At 39.0% G+C, this 19,142-nt stretch overlaps 1 protein-coding gene across 1 annotated transcript; it reads left to right on the plus strand.

Annotated features, from left to right (window-relative positions):
- The first annotated feature begins 115 nt into the window (after positions 1-115).
- Positions 116-18,800, plus strand: mrpl13 (mitochondrial ribosomal protein L13). Its single transcript, XM_066690857.1, has 7 exons — positions 116-331; positions 674-797; positions 3,086-3,179; positions 3,611-3,671; positions 6,996-7,082; positions 7,501-7,622; positions 18,609-18,800. Exons 1-7 carry the CDS (start codon positions 305-307, stop codon positions 18,631-18,633), a joined length of 540 nt encoding a protein of 179 aa, XP_066546954.1. The 5' UTR covers positions 116-304; the 3' UTR covers positions 18,634-18,800.
- The last annotated feature ends 342 nt before the right edge of the window (positions 18,801-19,142 follow it).

Genomic DNA, 19,142 nt, shown 5'->3' on the forward strand with positions numbered 1-19,142 from the left:
GCGTTAAATATAAAAACTGGACCCTATTAACGTTTCTTTACTGGAATGCTTCGTCCCACAAATATACGAAAAAAAAGTAAATATTATAATTTTAGTGTGACAGTCAGTCATTTATTTTCTGAGAACAGTCTGCTTCACCGACTCGAGTACCCGGCTGACCAGCGCCGGAAATATACGACATGTTCCGGGGACGACAGACGCAAGGACACATGTATCGGTTTTGTCAAGTAAACCAAGTCCGTGTGATGCCTGTGTTGGGGTCAAATTGATGCTGAGGTTTTCCATTTATTGACCTCCTTTGACAATGGCCAGTTTTACCAAATCAGCACAGGTAAGATGCGGTGATGAGCTTTTCCTGCTGTGATATGAATGACTGGATTAGATGCCCGAATGCTTACGTTTTAAACATGTTGTGACTCGGGAGATATGTCATGATAAAGTCCATACTAAAATTCCCGACACAGGGCACTACAATATGGTATGAAAATATATTATGTGGGAATTGTAGTTTGTGTCTCATTACTTTGTGACTTGTTTGCTTTTAAATGTATAAAAACTGCGATTTTCATAATGTGTATACTGGAATTATTGGATGCTGTACAGAATGTAAGGTTGTATGATGTATACTTAATGTGTATTCTGTAAGTATGTATGATTTATTGTCTATTTACAGCAATGGGCCACATTTGCCAGGTCGTGGTATTTAATTGATGCCAAGATGCAGCCACCTGGGAAAATTGCCACCATGTGTTCAGTCAGACTACAAGGGAAACATAAACCTATTTACCATGCCCTGAGTAAGTAAAGTAGGCTATATTGTCATCATAGGAAACTGTCCTGAACGTAAGCAGCCTGGGAACCGTCACTTGGATCTGACAGATAGCGGGGTAATAGTCAAACAGGCAAATTCCTATCAGACCATGATGAAATAATACAATTAATAACAAGAAATACTCTACTTTGGATTAGCGCAAGAAGCCCTTTACATTTAATCAAGTCCAGTCTTTGAAATAATGATCTAGATTTAAAATCACTGTGACAATATCTGCAACATGCCACGGAGGTTCAATATGACAGACCTGCAGTAATGCACTTCAGAAAGTCCTTAGTAATGCGTTTAATACATGTAACCCAATGGCCACTAGATGGACTCGTTACTCTTCAGTTAAACCTGACTTGAAGTTTCTCTGATTTATTTTTTATAGAGCACTGTGTAAGTAGTGTTAATAATAAAACAAATACCAACAATAATATGAAATAGTTTATGCTGTAAGCAAGTTTGGAATTTCCTACATCATTTTTAGAAACAAAATCTCTGTTTTGTGCCCTAATTTCCCTGTTCTAGGTCTCTCCTACAAAAACAGTGCTAATTTCTTCATTGACGTTTACATTTTATTCATTGTGATAATTTTATTTTAAAATGAACTTAGTCTCCCCACCCAAAAAAGTATTCCATTCAGTTTTATTGAATATGCTAAAGCAGCTGTAAAGAACTCTCTCCCCCTTTTGTAGCAGGTAGAATTAAACCACATTTTCTTATTCATCATTTATTTTCCCTGCTGTCAAAGTATTCAGATTGGGATTGGGGGGGATTGATGTATTGGGGGCCAGACCATTCTACATGTCCCCCAGGGTTTATCATAGGTTATGATATGTCATACTTTGACAAAGAATAGCTGCAGGCTTGTAATAACCCTTTCCTTAAAAGTGTCATCATTTAAGTTGGCTAAAATAATTAACTCCAGCAGAGGCAATCTAGATGTTGAAAGGCATTTGTCTCAGCAGATATATGTGAAATGATGTTCAAGCTGACAGTAATGTGTATTCCATTAGGCTTGTCAACCAGCTTTGTTTCTTGTAATTTCAAAGCCCAAGAGAGAAAAGGAGAAAGGAAGTATTGCTGCAATCAAACTTTAAAATGTGATTTCAACAACGGCAATAAACTAAAATATATTATACTTAACTGCTGGGATAGTGTACCAAATCATTATACAAAACTGATTAGGGAAGAGAAAAATTTACAAAAACTAGTAACGTAATGTTAGTGTGAATGACACTGTCATAGTTTGACTATTATTATTATTGATTATTAAGCACATTTGGACCAGGTGAAGAAAATGCAGGTCTTTTTGAAAATAACTGGGAAGAATAGACTGTTGCAGTTTTAGATTTGTAATCTGTGAGGGGCAAACGTGTATGTCTTGTTTCTCTGCCTCTTACTCGAGTGTTCTGTAAGATGTTGGGTGGTTGCTTCAGCTTAGGTTTATACTTCTTATCCATACATATCACGTATAGCGGGACAACAAGTACAAAAAAAAAAAATGCAGAGAGAATGCACTTGATATAAAATATTCCAGCAGCCTGTACAGAGATAGTGACCTCTCGCTAGAACTCGTCTCTTTCTTGCCTTAGGGTGTGAAGAAACCTCCAGAGTATGGTAATTTTGCACTTTAGGCCAATCCTGATTTTTCAGCTGTAAATCATGAATAACCTTGTATTGGATGGAACATTTCCTGCAGCAGAACAGTGGCTGAAATTTATTGTATATTCTATAACCTATTGTACAGTGCTGTAGGTATTTAATTAAATTTGATCAATTGGATGTAGATTGATGTATTACTGTACACCAGTGTATCCAGACCTGCGAGTTAATAATTTAGAAATAGTGGTATAGTAGGTAGCATTTTGTCTTAGTCTTGATGCCTGAAAGACAGACCTTTGATCAAATTCATGGCTACAGATCTTTTACAAAGCTATATAAAATTGGTGCGGTATATTCTATTATGTGTAGCAAGCCATTTGTAGATTTGTCTTTTTTCCCCCCGAGCTGAGTGATTTGTAAATGAAAGGCAAGTGTAAAAGTTTTCCTCTTCATCGTACAAACAAAACTAAAAACCTCTTGCAACGTGTTTTGTATCACTAATTAATTGTGGTTATTAATTTCTAATTTAAGATGTTTCTGAACTACTCCTACCTTTTAGTTTGCATCTTCTCCTCAAGTCACTGACTAATAGAGATTAGATTAATTTAACAGTCAGCAGATCTTTGACGTTGTATATGTCCTGGTGTTCCGCGTTTGTTCTAGGTGATTGTGGAGACCATGTGGTCGTTATGAACACCAGACATATCGCATTCTCTGGAAATAAATGGGAACAGAAAGTGTACTCCTCTCATACTGGGTAAGTATCACAGTTCTCTGATTAGAGCTCTCAGACATCAGCCTGTTTCACTAAAGCACAGTCTTACCTTTGCACAGACAGGATGTCACACTTAATAAGATGAGTTCCTCCTGCTTCATGAGACTGGTTTCAAGAGTGGTTTGCAGAGAAACTGGATTTTATTGTTGTAATTCACTGAAATGTCTCTTCAAAGTCACAGAATGTGGGATAAATAAAGAAAGAAGAAGACAAAGGCAGGACCAATTAAATAAATGTGTGTTTGTTTTGTGTAGTCACCATAAAATCATTGGAATACTAATCATGAAACTTACACTTCAATCCGCACGTTTTTCTTAAAGTAGCTGTGATGTGATCCTTTCATTCAGTTTGTATAATTAGCCATATCTGAAGAGAACAGAAAACTGTTAAATTGAGGTATTGTCTGTTCATAGATATCCAGGGGGATTTAAACAAGTGACAGCAGCCCAACTTCACCAGAAGGACCCCAAAGCAGTAAGTACATCTCTTGGTCTGTATAGATTATAATTGGAGCTAATTTAGCATAGAGGAGCTGCAGAACACATTTTAGGCAATTTGCAGTTGAAGATGTGGCTAAAAGACCCAGTGTTAGTCTGTCTGTGTGGGTACCGCATTCACAAACCCAGTTTCTAATAGTTAGTGGTGTACTTGCTTTTGTCATCTTACTGAAATTATAGTGAATGTTAAAATCTAATCTTCAACAATTCCCTTGTTTCATAATAATAAACACTGTAACTCTCTAAGCACTTTATATTCAATATCACAATCTTTTACATTGTCCTGTTTTATGTATTCCTAATATGTAACGTTTTTTTTTTTACTGGAAGGATAGATATTTTAATACATTGGAACTGTAGCTGTTAGGTCTAAGATAAATGTGCTTGTTCTTACCTTTAAAGAACCTCCTGCAGATAGTCTTTAGTAGAGTCAGAGGTCCAATGGACATGCCTGCTGCAGAAACACCTTGTATGCCCTGCAGTTGTGCAATATGTCTTTAGAGGGCGCTGTATCATAACATATAAAAAAAAAAATATCCACTGCCACCTCTTTCGCACATTTTGTATCTTTCCAATTCTAGAATTTTCCTGGAACAAAAATGGAAATCTATAATAATCCATAATCATAAACATTAAAAAAACATTATTCAACTCGATAATAATACTAATTGCAATATCAGATGCATCATAATACCTCTGGCTGTATACCCGTAGACACAAATCAAATTATCATATAACTGTCAGGATTTCTGACGGAAGGTTTTATTATTATTCTGATGAGTATGTATTTATAAGTGAATTTATTAACACGTTTTATGCAAATTGTACTGTAGAGTTACACGCTTGCATTGTGCTCACCCTTGGAATTGTACAATTAGTCACGCTACATTAATTTGAAGAAACCGTTTAATAGAAGATTTACAGGTAGAGTGTAAGATGTCTCTGAGGCTATAAAGAAAGAACACAGTAGACCAGAACCAAGTGTCAGTGCTGCATTTTACTTTTCCTCTCTTCCGTTTCATTTGATAACACGGTCACATTTTCTCAAAGTCTGCGAGAATGCTGTCTTAAGAGTCAGGATCAGCAAATTAAGCAGGCTTTCCTCAAAAAGCAGGAAGATCAGTCGTATTTAGAGAATCACAAGGTGAATGAATTGGCTTAATTGAAATCCCCTTTAGACAGTCAGGTTTATGTACAGGATGGAAAGTGACAGGATTTCAGTAGTTGTGTAAAGTGTTTAACACTGCTTCACATTGTGCAGGTCTTTTGTCTTGAGTAAGGTCTTGACACAGCTGTCTCATTTTTCCACTTGCCACATCATAAACTTGGGGGAGTGGGGTCCAGTAATTTCCAGTTACTCCTGGTTCTGCTGTAGTCTGCTCTTTCCTTCGGCCATTTCCCAAAACATTCCTGTAGACATTTTTTCCAGCTGGGTAAATACTAGATATTTTTATTTTAATGAAATTCAGCTGCGTATATCCTTAAAAGGCTCCAGTCCCACAAACCCATTTAGAATAACTTTTTTTTTTGGTGGCTAATAATGCTACACACCTTCTCTTAGATATAGCAAATGGTACTTGCCATTATACAAGTTGGGCAAGATCGTTTTCTGCTTTGTGGGTTTCACTGTATGTGCAGAAAAATGTTGATCTAGGCATCAAATGCTTAGGAAAATGAATGTAAATAGTATAGACTACCTCATAAGAAATATCTCAGGAGGCACACAAACAAAGCACTCCACTGAATTAAAGATGAAAGTCCTAGACACTAGTAGGCCCAAGGAAAGCTTTCAGCCCACAGAAACCTTCCAGGAACATTTATTATATAATTAGCGGCTAGTGTCAGAACTAGAAATGTGTTGGATATTACATTCCAGGGAATATTAACTGTCAAGACATTGTTTTGAGATTGAGATAAATTTCTTTAATTCCCAGCCCAGGTCTTCACTAGAAATGTAGAAGGGGGTTATATTATTATTGTGTAGGCCCACACTTCAAAACAATGCAGGCAAAATCAACAGAAAAAGTTATGGGTTTGTTTAATGGTATTTTGTTGGGGTTATCTTTGGGGGCATCTAAATCTATTTGAGAAGGAATGACTCAGGGTTTGTTATCCTAAGTTGGCCATAAACACATTTTATAGGGGGACCTGGCGGTTTTTGTGTTCTTGGAGTCGTTACATAATGCTGCGCTGCACATTGAAATTACAAAGTAATTAAGATAGACAGTTCTATAAGTAAAAAAGCACACATCTGCCACTCTGTATCAGTCTGGAGATGAGCTGACCTAAATTCTTTGTTAACCCAGTTATGATCATGATGTGACTTGTTGTGGAAAAGTAGAAATGTATGGAGAAGAAAAAAAAAATCAGAAAAGGCCAATTTTTAATTTAGGTAGTGTAAATTACATTGAAATATGAATGAAAGTGTGTTCGACAATGAAATAGTTTTTTGAGCAATGTAGAGCCATAGATGGCTCAACAATTTAAGCAAGAACCTAAAGTATGTCAGTAGATGTTCTACCATTTGAACCAAAAAGGAAAAAGGAAAAGTTCAGCAGTCGCTTAATAATTATACATTAACCTATTTACCTATTATGATGCAGTGACTTTCTTAATGATTACCTAAAAGGCCTGGATGTTTAACATTGTTTTATTTTGGAGAACTTTGTGTCCTGTAAATTTAGTAATATTCACTCTCGGGAACCTGAGTTAAAAGCCATTGTTTAATTTGTATGCACACTGCAGCACAGAAATAAATAAATTACTGTATTGAAGGTTACATTTCTCCAATTACAAGTCTTGATATACTGTACTGTAGGCTGCTATGTGTTTTGAGTACTTTTCAACTCATTGCAAGGTAAGGCTATTAAGGTTAAATAAACATTGTGCAGTCATCAGTTTTCTCCACTTGGGTCACAAAGTCAAAGAAAATTAATCAACACATTTAACAAGTGTTCCCAAGCATCAAAGCTGCAGTAACCCACAACGATTGGGTTTCGGATTTTCAGCTTTCGTTATGGTTCAGTTACAACGGAAAAAATCATCAATAAGTAAGAAAAAGAGTTCTGAATGTAATGACAAAGCAGCTTGTCTGTAAAGAAGCATGGCTTATAAAAAACTTACATTAGTAGAAATAGTATTTGGCATAATACCTCTGACTATACAGTGTAGCTGTGGGAAAGTACATCTCGCAAAGATCATTGTCAGGGTTTTGTTGACGATGTTGAAGATTGCCTGGTAAATTGAGGTTTCTAGATGTTGAGAGTTTACCCAAACCTGAGACCAGTCTTTTTGCCTTTAGATTATCAAGTTGGCTATATACGGGATGCTGCCCCGAAACCTGAGCAGGCGGACAATGATGCAAAGGTTGCACCTCTTCCCCGATGATGTAAGTCTGTTCATATTTCCCATGGCCGGCATTTCATCCTGTAATACTTTGCATAGATATGTTTTTCCTTGCACAGATTTTATGGGCTGATTTTTCTATTTGTTAAACTAGATGTATGGACAGAAAAACAGCAGGAATATAGACTAGGGTCATTTGCTTTGGAGGACTGTTTCTTGATCCACTTTTTATCTACTCCTGTTAATAAGCCAAACATTAATGGCAACAATGTATTTTTCCCCCCTGCAGTTTTCTGTTTTAAAACTACATGAGTGGATAATATATATAAACATAGTGTTATTGAATAGTGCTAGTCAAACAGTGTTGTGGTGTTCAGTATTCAGGGAGCGGAGTTGCAGGTGGCAGGCTTCTTCAGAGACATGAATGTGTGTGCAAGTGAAAGATCTGGTTCTCATTTTAGGTCATCCCAGAAGACATCCTCAAAAACCTAACGGAAGAGCTTCCACAGCCGAGGACACCGCCCAGAAAGCTGAGCGAGTTCACACCGGAGGAGCGTGAGGCCTTCCCCAGATTGTGGACTCCGTAAGTGTCAATTATTTTTTTTGATTAGCTTACACTAAGGCAGGATTTATAACCCTGTAAATCAATACGGTAGAACTCCTTAACTGCGAAAAAGTCCCACTGTTGCACTGGATTAGTTTCAGGGCAGTAAAACTGAAAGCTGACTAATCATCTTGAAGGCTTTTTCTTCGCTTGGTGCTCTGTTTATTCTTTTGCTCCATTGCCTCGCAGTGATTTACTGCTGTAACTTCATGCAGTTTGGGTTGTTGCAACACGCTAGGCAGGTGGGGGGCAGAGACCTGATTGGATTTTTAAGATGCCTTCTTTATGTGTTATATGAGGCTCAGCTGATGTGTTCAGGTGATGGGGCCCGTGTCCACCAGGGTCTCTCGACCTCGGCACGGAAGGGAACGGAGAAACGGGGGAATTGAAGAAGCGACTAATGCATTGACAGCAATTGAATGAAGGGAAATATTTGCTGCTTTGTTCGCAGTGCGAGGCTATTTAACATGACAGTGAAAATGGCAGTTCCGAACGCAGGTGCCATTAGTAAATTTCACATTGAATTCATTAATGCATGTTATCTATATTCTGTTTCCCCCTCCACATATTCCTTTTAAACATTCATGTAAATCTGTAATGTGTTACTTTAACATCACTATGCCACAGGGGGTAGAAAAAAAAAATGAAAACAAAAAAAAGTAGTTTAGTTTTCATTTGCAACTGATTATAAGCAAAAATGAAAAGGTCAATACCAAAAGGTTTAATTTTTCTCAGTGTGAATGGAGGGTTTTCATTTGGTTTTCCGTTATACCTTAGCACAGTACAAAGTAGGTATTTACTGGCAGGAAAATAACATCCCCGTCTTAACCTACTCGGTATGTGGGTGGGAGCAGAGGCATGGAACACTATCTATTGTTTTCCCAGAGTACTTCACAGAGTGCTGTGATTATGTGAATTTGGGGCCCATTTGAAAATCTTGGCCTTTCCTTTAGGAGGAAACAAATTTAATTTTAATATGTGAAATAATGACTCCTGAGTAAACCAATTTTAAGACACTTAGCACTGTATATAAATGATAGTAACACAACTTAATTGTGAGGAAACTACAGTGTTATTTTTAAACCCTGCAACTGTTTTTGCAATGCCTCGTTTTCACTAGCGCACAATTCGCAGTACGGGGGGGTGTTACGATAGCTAACACCCGAGCTGAGCCAGAACCACCCTGATAAACTCTAGCCACGGTGCATATCTGAAGCTGGCTGGGTGCTGAATTGGGTTAGAAGTACTGCACAGAGCTTTCCTAGTGTAAAGAAGGCATGAATGTGTTCCCCTTAATTAAGCTTCAATTAGAACTGGCCGAAGGAAACAGGCCTTCAAGATAACTGGTGCTGACTGTAACTCCACAAATTACTAGCACTACAAAGACGCTTCCTTCTTCATCAGCTGAGTCAACTGACTTATTGAGTGTGTGCGGTGTGAAAGCGGTGTGAAAGCTCTTTATTACTGACGAATTGAAGAAATCCTCCTCCCAGCAATTGTGCCTCATTGTAGTAGGATGCTTTCTTGTCAAGGGACATGTTTTTCTGTGTTGGTTGCTCTGTTTTGTCTGTGGCTTATTTATCTATAAAATGTCCAAAATCCTGAAGTACTTTTTTTTTTCCTTCTTCAAGAAGTTCAACTGTATAAATGCAGTCTAGAAAAGTTAACTGTGGATCATTTATTTTACTTAAGTGTAAAGCATAGAAATATATTTTTTTAGTTTTTTTTTATGTTTCCTTACAGTAGCATTCTCTGTTACATCTCTCTGTTTACATCTCTGGTTCTTAACATCTCTCTGATTAGGGCCTGTCCCACACTTGGATCTGTATCATGTTTTTGGACTGAAGCGGTTAATTCTTTTGGGACAAGAGAACGATCTTTTTCCTGTTATATAATAATGTCTGAATTTGAAAGGAATGTCTCCTTAGGGTGTAGGGGAAACGTGTGTAGCCTGAAACCCTTCTGAGACTTTCATAATTGGAACGTATTTTGAGATCAACTTTGGATCCATTTGGATTCACTCAACGAAATCTATCAAATTAAATCTGCCATAAGTCTCCCACAAGACGTGCACTGATATACATGTTCCTGTACGTTCTTTTTTGACAAATGTGTCAGAATAGAAGATTATTATTGTTCAGGGTACACCAAAGACCCTCACAATGAAAGCCCTCTGAAGATGTTTTTTTACTGCCATTCATCTCATAAAAATAATTGTTATTGCACAGAAAAGAAAATGTACTATTTAGCGCGTTGATTTTTGCTGCCTTCAAAGGTAAGACATTATCGTCACAATCAGCCAGGTGTTTTAGAGATCTCAAAAGGTCATTCACCAGTTTATTAGAATTCTCAAGGCATTCCTTAATCTATTAAAACTTTTTTGGTTCAAGTTAGGGCTCCTTACGCCATATAATTAAGCAGAAAGCTATGATAAATGGTAAAGAAGCATCACCGGTGCTCATTTACCATCTATTACAAGCCTATATATAAGAAGATAAGAAAGGAGACCAAAGGCACCCTGTACTTTGTGACATTGGCAGCAAAATGTCTTTCCATTTTATTAAAATGTCCATAAAGATGAGTTATGATGTTGCCTAACATTAAGTAACAACAGTAAGTGTTGGTTGTAGCGCTACATTCTTTAAAGAATAGAGATGGTTGCTTTTTGCCTTTAAAGCAACACCTATAAGTGTAGACCTTGTCAGCTCCTTTGCAGACAAGGTAACCTGCTGAGTAACCTTAGAGTTCTTGATTTTCCTTTGGCAAATGATATGGTATCTCCATCTTCGTTCATTATGGAATTGACTTGATTGTAAAATCGTCTTGCATATGCAGACTTTAGAATTTAAAGATAACAAACCCCAAGATATGTGGAATATTTAAACCATTTTCCTTTAAGCTTCTGATTTGGGGCAAAAACCATGTGTCATGTGTCAAGTGCAATTACAGTAGAATTTCCCACAATCCCATTGGTACCTCTTATTACTAGGTGCAGCTAAGTGGGGTTTTCCTGTGACACTCTGGTGTCGAAAACGTGTGCAGATATCATGTCTACGTCTGTGGCTTTGAAACCTCCTCACAGGTAAATGACTAGTCCGACATAAGTTTTTTAGGTTGTGTGCTCAGCATGTTTTCACTGTGAAAACAAACAAAGAAACAAACAAAGTCTGCTCTGCATTTCTTCAGTAGTCCATATGGTTCACATTTGACAGACTGTAACAGCTTATTCTCTTGATTGCCGGATGATAAACAGTAGCAGAAGACCAGAAGCACTTTTTCAAGAGTTTGTTTATTTTTCGCGTGATTTCCCGTACAGCTTCCCTCAATTTCCTGTATGAGGTCCCCAACGTGAACTCAAACATTTCTAAATGAAATATTTACCCCAGTTGTCTAAGATGTCCCGTTACTAACGATCCATCAAACCTTTTATTTAATTTTTATTGGTAGCTTCAGGGCAGCATTTAAGCTGGTCTTTTATATTTATTATTGTTCAGCTGCTTTTGGGTTTTTTCCCCAATTTTCCTTTACATCTTCAGCAGTGGCTGAGTCCTTGAGATTACTTTGTGCTGGTTTGTGTTGCCTCCCAGGGTCAATTATAACAAAACCACACCAGCAATCTCAACATAAGAGCTTTTTACACTTTCTCATTTGCCTTGGGGTGACCCCTGAGATTTTCCGACCGTTGAGAATTTTCTTTTTGATTAAGACAAAGCATACAACCCCTCCACCAACCTTTTCAACCCAGAGGAAAACTTTGGCCAGAGGTTAACAAATGCAATGTGAACAGGTCGGCTGGCCCCAGGCAGAACAAGGATCTTGTCTGTCCTAAAAATAAAAAGCCCGTTCTGCAGCACTTTCTGAATGATCTTAAAGCCCCCTTTAGCTTGAGTTGCCTCAGGGATGGATACAGGAGTGCTTTAGTGTGGGATCAGGAGCTGGCAACTCCTGTAGACCAAATCCGACCCCGCTGTCTTGACTTCACTGACTGTTCTCTTGTCCTGGAGTGCAGGGCCCTGTTTTCCGGGCTGCCCTTCTCCCTTTGCGTCAGTGACCGGGCAACACGATGGGGAGGTGTCCCTGTCTGTCATCCAGCTCAATGGCAGCTGTCCTCCAGTGATCTATTTGTTGGCTGTAAGGCTTCATTCCTGTTAATGAAGATGAAGTGTAGGTGTACCCCCGTTGCTAGATTGTACAGAGTAACTCGACCTTCTTTAGCAAACCCCCTGAGTTATGCAAAGCGAATGCATCGCCTCCTTCTTCCACAGAGCGTTGATCTCAGTTCGCCTCATAAAATACATTCTATCATATTTGACCACCTAGGGTTTACCACCAGCATTACCAAAAAGGTGTGCACCCCCCCCACACACAGAAATGAAGTGATACAGTACTTTTCCACCAGCAAAGCAAACCAAAACAATATTTCTCAATCCTTCCCATATGCTTGCTTTCAGAACAAAACAAACCATGTGTATTTCAGTCGTGCCAATATTGTTCTTTGAGAGTCCAGTCTACATTGGTGAGGCTGACATTATAAAATCTCTGACAGTTTGCTTAAATCGAGCACAGGTACTCTACAGCAAGTTAATTCTATATTTGATTTTGGCACAGGTGGAATTATATGTCCGTCATATTTGATATGTAACATTAGGTTCTTTCATTAACTCTACGTATAATCTGTACAGACAAAGTTGCCATACTTGAAAGCGTTTGTGGTCTCCCTGGAGTTCCTATTCCACATTGATTTACACCCACACCTATATATTTGCCCTCCCGCGGTTCCGATTGATACCTGCAGTCATTTGATTGTGCTTTGTTAACAACACGGTACCTGCTCCGATCAAGGGCAGACATCTCCATTTTAAGCTCTGCATCTGGCTCCTGTAATTAACCGTGCTTTTGAGTTAAATTATGTAGCGTGTAATTAAATATATGAAAGGGGAACAAGATTTACCAGGATAATGAGCAAGATGCTATCTGTTTTTTCATTTTTTTTTTTTTATTAAAACTTTTTTCCCCAAGCAGCTGACATGGAATCTGAATGAGTTTTCAATCTATAGTAAAGCAACTGCGGGTGGCGAAACGTGTCTAGCCCTAACTGTGCTCGACACGTGCAGAATTAGAGATTTTGTCAAGTGCTTGCCAACACGTAGCGCACAGGAAATAAACCTTTGCAATAAAGGGCGCGGGGACAGAATTTATGGGACATTTATAAAGTGGGAAAATCGAATTAAACCTGGCCCGTTAGAGGAGAAGGCCGAGGTGTGTGTTTCACGTCTGTCTGCAGTGTCTGTACACCGGTCTCGGCCAATAACACACCAGAGTAAACCACTCCATTAAGTTGTGTTTTTTTTGTGTCACAGCTCTGATTTCTTCCTCGGTTGGCGCTGTGTATTTATTGTTATATTTGAATTTTTAGCTGTTGAAACATTGTGATAGATGGATCTCATTTTGCATTTTAATGACTTTAAAGGGTCCAGTTCCCCTTTCAAATACTGACTGTAAATATCCCTTGATATTTGTGGTCTTTTTAAAGGTAGTGGAATTTGGGTGTTCTGTATGTGTATGTAGGGACTGTCCACACACCATTGGTTTAAATAAAGACTGTATTTTCTTAACACTGAGGAAATATTGCCCTTAATAATGGACCTCTACTTCTCGTCTCACTTTGGAGGCGTTCTGCCCAGACTGGAAATTGTTGCCCAACTCAATTCATCTTAAAGATAGCCAGGGAGACGTATTCCTTTCCTTTACAGACTTGGATGAAGGGACTCTGTGGTCAAATATTGGGAATTGTTGGCTAATTGTTTTCTCCTAAAAGAGGCCCAACGAGGAATCGGGGTCAGTATCAATTCTCTGCCGTTGTTGGTTTATATTTATACCTGCATTCCCTGACCTCCTTATAAAGACTTCTGTGGTTTTGCACGTATAACCCCAACATAAATAAATAGACAGCTACATTAAATAAAATGCAGTAGCTCTTTCACCCCCAAAATACATCTTGTACTTGTTTTTTACCGTTGATAATGGTTATTATTCACAGTCTTTAAACTGCGTCCCAGACAACTCGCAGTAAAACAGCAGTCCCTGTTGACCGAAATGTGTCTGGCCTGTATTTTTCCAAATGGCGAGAGAGTTGGTTGTCGGCCCTTGCTTTCGTACAGAATACATTCATGTCTTCACCCTCCTCAAAAATCTGTATTGTTTTAACTCTGGTCAGCAGATTTCCAACTTCCCTACTGCAGTATTATGATCGCCACCATTATAAAAGAGTCTGCAACATCTGGTACCAATATGGGGAGTATTTATGACTTTTGGGGAAAATACAGACACACTGATGATTGGAAATGGATTTATTTTAGTGTTTTCCTCCTAAAAAACAATGGGAAAGAACAAACCCTAAATAAAACAAATGCTTGCCACTGGTGCGGTCTTTGTGGCTGTACGTACTACAGGGTTTTGCTCAGTAGTATTCCTTGACTACAGTAAAATGGTTAGGATTTCATATATGTGCCGTCTACTGAAATGGGACCCATCGTGGTACAGTGGCCAGTCAAATAACTTTTTTTTTTTTTAACCCTTTAAGTATTTAAGAGTGTTGCACAAAGTACCTTTATACACTACAGTGAATACACCACTTAAAGAAAAAGGTGCTATATGCGATACTTGTGTTTAACAGATCAGTTTTGTTTATGCAGATGACACACTCCTTGCCTCCCACAAAAGGTTGTAATCCACAAAAAATACAAAAGGACACTTGGGGGGAACAAGCTAACTGTTCGAATTTGTAATACATCTCCCTCATTCCTTGTAATGTCAGTAAGTGCCCTATGGAGTGTGCTGTGTAACTAATATCAGACTGTAATTGCTTCTCTCTGTTGTGTGGTTTGGTTTTAATTTTTAACATGATTTTTCTCTTACTGGACCACTAGCACTGCTGATTTAGCAGTCCTTTAAAATAGTGTTTTTGTGTTGGGTTTTATTAGTTTTTTGGTGAAACAGAAGGCTCCGGTCGGTGTCTGGGCTACATTCTGTTGTACGTCACGTGTGGAATAAGACTTGGACAGAGAAGAAAAAGGCCCCGCTTTAAATACAATGTGGAGAGCCGGGTAGTTGCCAGGAATTTAAAAGCAGGCAGATGTTGAAGTCAAAATAGGGGCATGATGGCAATGCATTCAAACAGCACCCCCCCAAAACCACTTCAATAAAGATATGCCACAGTAGGGGTGAGATTGTATAGGTATTTTGAATACACCTACAGGGTTAGAGATAACGTCTAAAAGGCCTGATCCAATCAACAAGCCAAACAATAAAATGCATAACAATGTAGAAAAACAAACTTAAATTTATATTTGGGTAATAATTTTTAATAATAAGTTTTGTTTTTGTCATAGACTACATAACTGAAGTGGGTTCATGATACCTTAACTGGAGTGTAGAATTCTAGCAAAAAGTAGAGAAATGTGTGTAAATTATATTAAAGTACATTGTTAATCAATCGCATTGTAGGAAAAACAAATAGAAGAAATGCCATAGAAGTATTTGAGTCTTCATGATATTGGTGTTTTCTTTCAAGAACCTTAAAAAACGTGGCAAAAAGAGAAACACATGCTGCTACTTAAACTTAATTTACATGAAAATGATTGAACATGCAAAGTTTTCGTTGACGTAAAATATTTGGCCTTAAAGCTGTACGAATGAACTTGATTATAGGAGTCCACTCAAATAATTTTAGGCTGCAAGCCAGACATTTGAATGTCACAGGTCTGAAAGATGCCAAGGAAAATCAGTTTTCTGAATATGTAGCACTGTGACTTAAAAATCACAGAGTCACTTCACCGGGGAAGAGATTGCTGCCTTCTGTGGGAGAGACTTTTCATTTCTAAATTCATCTGCACAGTTTGCTTAATTTCTCAGTCGGGAAGAAACCAGATATAAATGCAACTCGTCTCCCATGTTACTGTGCAAACAAGGAACTTTATTATGAATGGAGCTGAATTAGGACCCTGTCTTGAATGGAATATTTTGATGAGGGATCAAAATGTGAAATGTCCTATAGAAGTTCAAAATGAAGAAATAACTGGAATGCTCAGTGTGAGCCTTGCAGTGATTTAAACTCCGAAAACAATAATGCTTTCCAATGAGCCCGAGACAATCCAAAACGCTCCAACATAACAGATTCGGTAACCCCACACACATGAGAAATAACTCGTGCGAACATATTTTTCTTACTCTGCTGTCAGACATGTGGCTCATTTCAGCAGAGGCATCCTAATCTTAGATGCTTAGACTGCTGAGCAGTTATTGAATACATTAAAAATAAAATAAACAGTAGAGGGGCGTAGGTGCCTTGTGATTTTGTCCATTGTTTAAGTCTACTGTGGCAGGGGTTGCTGTATGCACTGCTGCTCCGCTGTGGATTTGGCCCGTTTGTTACTCCAACACATCCTTTTGATTTTCTCTTTCATTCTTTGAACTTCTGTTATCGTTGCGGTGACTGATAGGGCCTGAGCAGATCGGTATTGGGTAAAAACCATCCTCCAATTTAATTTGATTTCACTGCACTCTACCGCCTGGACTCGCCCAAAGTATTGGCTGACACATTTACCTGGAGGAATGTGGTATGGCATACTCGTTTGTCATCCCTCGTTCATGCTGACTAGTATTTTAACCATCTCCTGTTCTGTCATCAGTGCCTTTTACTGTCGGCCTTCCATTCAATCGTTACCGTTGCACTGTGCTGTTAATGCAGAGGAAGGTTTGAGTTCATTCGAGGTGTGTCTGAAGCCACTGAAGGGGATTACTTATTAAGTGTTTGAATGAGTAATGATGCCAGGATCGCTCAGAAATTGAGGACTTCTTTATGTCCATAGTTGTGGTTGAGAGGTCAGAGTTGGGAGCTGGTTTGTTTATTTACAACAGTTTGTGTTCAGCAGACAAAACTTCTGTTTGTTTTCACTTCAAATATAGTCAAATATACAGTTCTACCAGTTTTGGCATAGGTTTTTAATTGTTATATCGTCTACACACACTGACTGAAATGGGGGTGCGGAACTTGGCAGTACAGCATTCCCTGGCTGGTGTTTCTCTTGCTTCAAGTTTCTCGGGCTCATTTTCAACCCATCATCCCACAATAGCTTCTCTCCCCTTTACTGAGGAGTTAGACAAAACGCAGATGGCAGTTTTGTCCTAAATCATTCAGGAAAATGGGAGCGGGGGTTTTATTGTCCAGAATGGTGTGAATAAGCAGTTCCCCATAAATCTGAACTACCTCCCCTCTCCCTGCTCCCCTCCCCCCTTGCTCTCCTCCCTCCGTATTTGAATGAAGCGCAAGTCATATTTCAGAACGCTCGAGTCAGCCGCTGTTAAAAACCCAGCTACACACTTAAAAAGCTTCAGAGGGCCGAACAGTTCTCTCTACAGCGGCTCTGCTACAATGCCAGAGACCCTGGCGCGGGGGGGCTCTTTTAGTTGTTGTCGTCTCGTGTGAAATTGAAACCGCATGTGGGTCATTAGGACATGAAGGGATTTCTATTGGGCTCCCATGCTGCAAGACCACAGCGGCGATTTCTCCTCCAGCTCGTTTCGACACTTCATACTTTCTCTTTCTCTCGGTTCAGCCGTGACTCTAATTGGAATTGTAATGACAGGCTCTGTGAGGAGGTATCTGTGGACCTGCACCTCCTGCATTTCAATTTCTAGCCAACGACTGTTTTTTTTTTTTCAATCCGCTGCCGACAGACTCACACCTCCACGTCCCAGTCATTTTGCTCCCCCAATTAAAGCAAGTAAACCATTTGTCCTGCCGCCTGTATTTCTTGTACAATACTATATCTTGCATTATACAGTATGTCGTATCCTATGAAGTTATTTACTGTTCTCCACTTAAACACAAATCACAGGTGTTTTTTATGTCCAACTGGAACCTCAGCAGAAATACCTGTATCAGACGATTACACTAATAAACAAATAAATCACGAACGGTGTGTGATCTTCGCTGCCCACACTGTGAGTCCCTCAAGGTCAAGCATTACTACCATCTTAAAGTGCCAACCGAGTCCTCCGCACCAGACTGTGGCCTCGGGGTGTCTGGAGTAAAAGCTGTTTTGTTGTGGTCTGGGGTTTGAAATGTCCTGTATTTTGGTGGTGTTGTTGTTGCTGGATTGTGAAGAGATCTAAGGATGCCCGAGTTATTTTCCCACCCTGCTGCGCGTGGCCTGATCAGTCCTCTAATCTGAACCTTCTGGGACAGCCTACACACACCTACACACACCTACACACACACACACACACACACACACACACACACACACTAGGGGCACATTCAATTGACTCTGCAAGCTCTTTGTGTTTGTTTTTTAGTTTCTAAAGCCAGCGGAGCCCACCTGTTTTAACCTGATTTGAAAGTACGCCGCACCCTGCCATTTGCCTTCCTGTTGAATAAGGGCTCATCCGTTTAATCCTCAATAAAGCCATCATTTAAATAATCTTTTCCCAAAGCAGATCCCTATCTCGGCAGCAGAGGCTTTTCTGTATTTTAAGAGTGTGAATCGCTGACACAATTCAATCCACAGTGAATTTTCAGTGCCACATATGTATATGAAAGGGAAATTAAGCCAGTGCAGTGAATGATCTTCCATTATAACAATTGAAGGATTATATACTGTATATATTATTATCGGGTCGAAGCGGAGTCAGGGACATTGTATTGCTTTCATGATCCACTGTATAGCCTTTCAATTTCACTGTTAAATATAGAACCAATTACAAAAAAATCCCAACTGTCTTTACTACATAGAACAAAAGAAGCCCTTAAATGCTTTGGAAACGAGCTCCATCATGACACACACACAGGGGCTGTCAAATCCCGCTTTCTAGGCCAGAATTCCCCCACAGATCTTTGTTTTCTAATCAAGTATCTGTATTGACCTGTGTGCAATTTCTGTTATCTCCCTTTTATCTCCACAGACCCGAAGACTTCAGAATGAAGTAATCCTTCCCCCCGACTTCACAGGCTCGGACTGACAGCAGCTTCTTACCGAGCTGAAGTGCAACAGCAACTCCCACAATCCTCCTCGGAGTTCAGTTCGATGTTCTCTGCAGATGTGTCACTGTTATTCCATGAATGTAAAATAAACCACTTTTTTTTTTGTAAGAAAAGCGCTTGTGTTTGTTTTTAATTAAATCTGACACATTAAATACAATTAATTGAAACCCATAGTGAATTGACTTATAGTAGAGGCCCATATCCAGCAAATCAGCGTCATTGTCATGTTGCATGGATCACACTGAATGGGATCAATCGTCAGCAGTAAAGAAAAGTAGAAGAAAAAGAAAGTGATGTGGTTGGGAGTTTAATCTAGTTGAAATTTGATGTATTAAACTACCATGAAATATAGCCACTCTGAATCTAACCACAGACTTTTCATTATTTTTTTGCATGTACATCAGAAGTTTGATCACGCCTCAGTCTAACCTGCGGTGCCACTTTAATAGACGACA

The sequence above is a fragment of the Amia ocellicauda genome, chromosome 18, assembly GCF_036373705.1.
Source record: "Amia ocellicauda isolate fAmiCal2 chromosome 18, fAmiCal2.hap1, whole genome shotgun sequence".
Taxonomy (NCBI): domain Eukaryota; kingdom Metazoa; phylum Chordata; class Actinopteri; order Amiiformes; family Amiidae; genus Amia; species Amia ocellicauda.